This window comes from Phaethon aethereus (assembly GCF_964289735.1).
Source record: "Phaethon aethereus genome assembly, chromosome: 12".
NCBI lineage: Eukaryota > Metazoa > Chordata > Aves > Phaethontiformes > Phaethontidae > Phaethon > Phaethon aethereus.
Window position 1 is genome coordinate 18,116,496 of NC_138588.1, and position 5,259 is coordinate 18,121,754.

Sequence of the window (5,259 nt, forward strand, 5' to 3'; positions counted from 1 at the left end):
TTAAATCCTATATTGCCCAAGTCTGTCATCTGTTGCGTGCTTAACATGAGGTGAAACTTTGGGTATCAATTACCGGCGTGGCTTTGCCTGCCCTACCCCTCCGCTCACACATTCCTTTGCACTGGGGGAAAAAAAAAAAAAAGAATCGGGCGCCTTACAGCCGTACCTCGTTCGCACTCGGAGCGGCAAATGACAACGGAAGTCGACTTTTCTTTAACTTCACAGCTTGCGGGTTCCCATTTGCGCCAGCGGCTGGTTTTTTTCTTTCTTCGCAAAGAAAAGGTACTGGCAAAAAGAGGAAGAAAAGAATCTGTCAGCCTATGAGTTTTATTTACTCCCGTGCTGTTTCTGAGATCTATTTTTGACAGGCATGCGAGGAGCGAACTTAGGCTGAGACACAACACCCGAACTGAGGGGGGTTAGAAGTTGGGAGGGCAGTGTCGGAGGTGTCCGTTTAAACCCACATATTTGGGGGCGCTCAATACAAAAATAGAAGCCCTCTGCCCGGTGTCCTAGGGGACGCTGGGAGGAATCTGCCCTCATTTCAGGGTATTGTCTTTCCTACCCCCTGACAAAGGTCCCTCGGCTCATCACCTCTTGCCCCCCAAAAACACCGTCCGGAGGCTGCCTTCCTGCCCTGCCCGGCCGGCATGAAGCGCGTCGGGGCCGGTTAACTCCGGCCCCTCTCTGCAAGGGGTCTCCCCAAATGCGGCAGGTCTCCCCAAAAAAGGGCTCGTTAGCTCGGCAACGCGGGGCCGCGGTCGGCTTCTCGGATTCCGAGAAACACAATTATTTGCCCATTATTCTCTAAACGACATCCTGCCCCGCTAGAGAGGGATTAGATGGGACGGAGGGCAGCCGGGATGGAACGAGGGGAACGCGGTTTAACAGACACGACGTCGGAGCTAGCTGCAGTGTGAAATGCGTTTTCAAGCGGCTGCCAGGTTTAAGGGAGCCCTGCTTGATGGGGACTGTCCCTCCGAGAAGACTCCAACGCGCCCGCACAGCCTGTCTGGCAGCAGCCGGCGCTGCACAGGCAGCCCGCGCTGCGCAGGCAGGCGGCGCGGCGCTCCCTCCCCCACTCCAGCTCTTTTTGCTGAATTAAGAAGGTGACATTATTCTTTTCTTCAAGTACTTCTGTTAATATTGAAAAACGTGCGCTTGCATTTCAAGCGGGCGTGCTCAGCCTCAGCAGCCATTTCAATATTAATGAAATTGTTTAATCTCCTAAATTCATCGTGTTTAAGTTACGTTTTGGTGAGTTATTGACCGACTCCGAAAATATTGTTAATGGAGTGGATGTGTATTCCCCGCAAAGGCTCTTCCTCCCAGGGCCTGCAGCTCCCGAGACAATCGTTACTCGGGCTCTAGGGTGTCAGGGTGCGCCGCAGCCTCGGGAATACACATCGAACGAACTTCCCCCCGCGCCCGGGCACGCCTGGGACCTTCGGCCCTGATCCTCCCCCCAGGATACACGCCTGGCAGTGGGGCTGCTCGCCTGGGCTGCGGCTCCAGGATCGGGCCTCGGTTCCGGGGAGGAGGCAGTACCGTGGAGCAGGGAGAGCCGCAACTCGGGCGTTGCAGCTCCTGCCTGCTGCCACACACGCGAGCGCGCACCGAGAAGCGCGCAGGCACAGGGACAGCCCGAGACACATCACGGAAATCCCGCGGAAGGCGTCAGGTTGGCGATGTCCAGCACAGTAGCCAGCGACACAGACCGGTCGCCCCAGGCCGGCCCTGAGGGACCCCCGCCCCGCGGCCGGCCGGCTGGCGCGCAAGCTGCGCCCCGGCGGCGGCCGCCGCGGCCCCGGGAGCAGGACAGCGGTGCGGTGGGCGGCTCGGCCCCGAGCACGGCCCCGGGACGCCGGGCGCTGCGGTGTGTTTTAAGGCGACACCCAGGGCTTTGCACCAACAGGTCCGCGGACCCAGAGCAACTGTCCTGCCTGGGCTGAGGCGGGGAGGAAGGAAACTTCCCGGGGCGGCTGCGGAGGAGTCTCGGTCTTTTCTCTCCTCGAAAGAACCTTCGCTCGGGAAGAGCGGATTTGGCAATGAGAAAGTCTCTCGTTACAGGGAAAAAGGCTCGCCTTAAGTTAGCCAACAATACAAATCAAATAACAATGCAGAACAAACAGAATACCACAGCCAAGCAATTTCCATGTCAAACATCCCACTGCTCAGTACCTCCATTTGTAAGTGTGAACTGCAGACTAAGCTTCCTGCAAAGTCCACAGAGAGGTTAGCGCTACCTTCCCCCACCCCAGCCACCGGGTACCATCGCGCTGCAATTCCGCTGGCGGAGCCTTTTCACCCCTCGCCTTGTCTTCAAATGGAAATGATTCCCATTGGCCCAAGGTGTCCATGTAAATAGGTGTAAATGAAACCAGATTATGCCTTTCTCCCCGGCCCCCTCCTCCCCGTTCCCCTCCCCCTGCTCCCAAGGCGATTGTCATATGATAGCAAAGAAGTGGCACGTTAATGAAGCGCCTCTACAGGGGTCTTTTCTGCTCATGTCACCACATAAAACTATCAGATGGTTAGAGGAAGGACATGGAGGCAACTACTTAGCTCATCGCGGCTGCAGAGAAGCAAACAAGCCTCTGCTAGCGTCCAGCTGCCGGTGGTGTAAAAGAAGCTGATTCAGCCCGCGGAGGAGAAGGGAGGGGTGTACAAGAGGATTCCCCAAACCAAGCCGGCTCGCTGCCTCCTCAGGACTCAGCCGGAGCAGAGGGTCCGGGAAAGGAGCGAGAGACACGCCGGAAGAGCGGGGTGGGAAAGAGCCCGCACTCCCAGCTGCGTCCCGGATGCGGACTGTCAACTTCCAGCAACTTTAAGGTGGGCGTACGCAGGGCTGGCATGCAGCGGGGTGGGAGACGAGGGGAGGGGGTCCCCTTCTCCTCCTCGCGGAGATCAGAAGGCAGAGCTACCGCTAGAGTAACTTTACGGGCGCAGGCTGCTGCGGGGAGGCCAGGCTGAGCGAGGCCGGAGCCGGGAGAAGGGCACATCGCTTTCCCCCGCGCCGGCGGCGCAAAGCTCCGGGTCGGTTTCCCCTGCCCCCGTCGGACGAGGACCGCCGTGCCCCTTCCCTTCCCCGTGCCCTTCTTTCTCCCGCCTGGCCCCTTCCTCCAGCGGCCGGGTGTCCGTGCAAACCCTCTCGGACTCACCCCCGGCCCCCTCCTTGTCGCTGCCCTTCTGCAGATCTCCGCGGGTCCCCTAGCGAAGATGCCTCGCCCGGGCAGAAACACTTACAGTGATCAGAAGCCTCCCTACTCCTACATCTCGCTGACGGCCATGGCGATCCAGAGCTCCCCGGAGAAGATGCTGCCCCTGAGTGAGATCTACAAGTTCATCATGGACCGCTTCCCCTACTACCGGGAGAACACGCAGCGCTGGCAGAACTCACTCCGCCACAACCTCTCCTTCAACGACTGCTTCATCAAGATCCCGCGCCGCCCCGACCAGCCAGGCAAGGGCAGCTTCTGGGCGCTGCACCCCAGCTGCGGGGACATGTTCGAGAACGGCAGCTTCCTGCGCCGCCGCAAGCGCTTCAAGGTGGTCAAGTCGGACCACCTGGCCCCCAGCAAGCCGGCGGACGCGGCGCAGTATCTGCAGCAGCAGGCGAAGCTGCGGCTCAGCGCCCTGGCCGCCACCGGCACCCACCTGCCCCAGATGTCCACGTACAACCTCGGCGTATCCCAGCCCTCCAGCTTCAAGCACCCCTTCGCCATCGAGAACATCATCGCCAGAGAGTACAAGATGCCCGGGGGCCTCGCCTTCTCCACGATGCAGCCCATGCCGGCCGCCTACCCCCTCCCCAACCAGTTGACTACGGTGGGCAGCTCCATTGGCACGGGCTGGCCCCACATGTACAGCTCCGGCATGATCGACACCGCCACCCCCATCTCCATGGCCAGCAGCGAGTACGGCGCCTACGGCGTGCCCATTAAGCCGCTCTGCCATGGGGGGCAGACTTTGCCGGCCATCCCCGTCCCCATCAAGCCGACGCCCGCCGCGGTGCCGGCCCTGCCCGCCCTGCCCGCGCCCATCCCCACCATCCTTTCGAACTCGCCGCCCTCCCTCAGTCCCACGTCCTCGCAGACGGCCACCAGCCAAAGCAGCCCGGCCACCCCCAGCGAGACTCTCACCAGCCCGGCGCCCGCCCTGCACTCCGTGGCGGTGCACTGACCCGGGCCGCCCGCGCGGACTCCGCCGCCCCCTTTCTCCCAAAGTTTCCTCGGAGCCCCCCCCTTCTCTCCCCTCTTCCGCGTCTTTCCTCCCTCCTCTCTTCCTCGAAAGCGGAGACAACTCCCCGCGGGAAACCGAGGTTTGCCGTTCGCGTGAGCCGCCTTTCTGCCTCGCCCCCGCAGCCGCGCCCTCCTCCGTGTCTCGGCTTCTTCCCCGGTTCGGAACTTTGTTTTCCGCTCCTCTGAGGCAAAACGAGCCGGCCCGGCCCGGCGCCCTCCTCGCCCGGCAGGAACTGCCTCACGCATCGCTAGCTTTCCGAAAGTACTTCAGGCACCTTCGCTCTGCAGGGGACCAGGCGAGCCCGGCCCGGCGATGGCCCTTTCCTTCCTTTGTCTGGGCAAGAGCAGGGGTTCCTACAAGACCGATCTTTAAAACCGCAAACCATGCGAAATGGCTGCAGCCTGACTGCATGAGACCAGCGGCGTTTCGAGCCTCCAAGCAGCTGACGCTTGGATCGTGGAAACGCCGGGAAGCGCTCGCGTCCTTTGTGCGGGTGCGTGTCCGCCGGTGCGTGTCCGCCGGTGCGCGGAGGGCAGGCTTTCCGCGGGGCGAGGCTGCGGGCCCTGCGGGCCCGGCTGCCCCGGCAGGAGCGGGACGCTGGCAGGCAGGGCCCCGCAGGTAAGGGGGGCGGCGGCCGGGGACGGGCCGGCACCCGATCCCTCAGTCCACACCGATATTGTTTACACAGCGCCGGTGCTCATGTAAATACTGAACCTGCACCTGTACTGTAGGTCAGATGAGGTCCCCTCGCAGTACCTGTTGCACCGTGGACGTCTGCTGTAGCGTTCAGGTGGAAGAGAAAGAGAAGTTGATTTGTCTACTAACTTCTGAACAACCTGGAGGTCTGAGGAGCTGAGGGTTTCTTTGTGGTCTGTTTGGGATTTTGTTTGTTTGTTTGTTTACTTTGTAGCTATTTATTTCATAGCTTAAAAACAAACGAACATAATAATAATAAAAATAAACCCGTCACCAAGCACACGACCCGGCATAGCTTGAGAAAAGCTGCTGAAGTCGCTG

At 60.7% G+C, this 5,259-nt stretch overlaps 1 protein-coding gene across 1 annotated transcript; it reads left to right on the plus strand.

Annotated features, from left to right (window-relative positions):
• Window positions 1-3,219: 3,219 nt before the first annotated feature.
• On the plus strand, window positions 3,220-4,182 carry FOXB1 (forkhead box B1; the record flags this gene model as incomplete). Its single annotated transcript, XM_082004987.1, has 1 exon — window positions 3,220-4,182. One exon carries the CDS (start codon window positions 3,220-3,222, stop codon window positions 4,180-4,182), a length of 963 nt encoding a protein of 320 aa, XP_081861113.1.
• Between the last annotated feature and the right edge of the window lie 1,077 nt (window positions 4,183-5,259).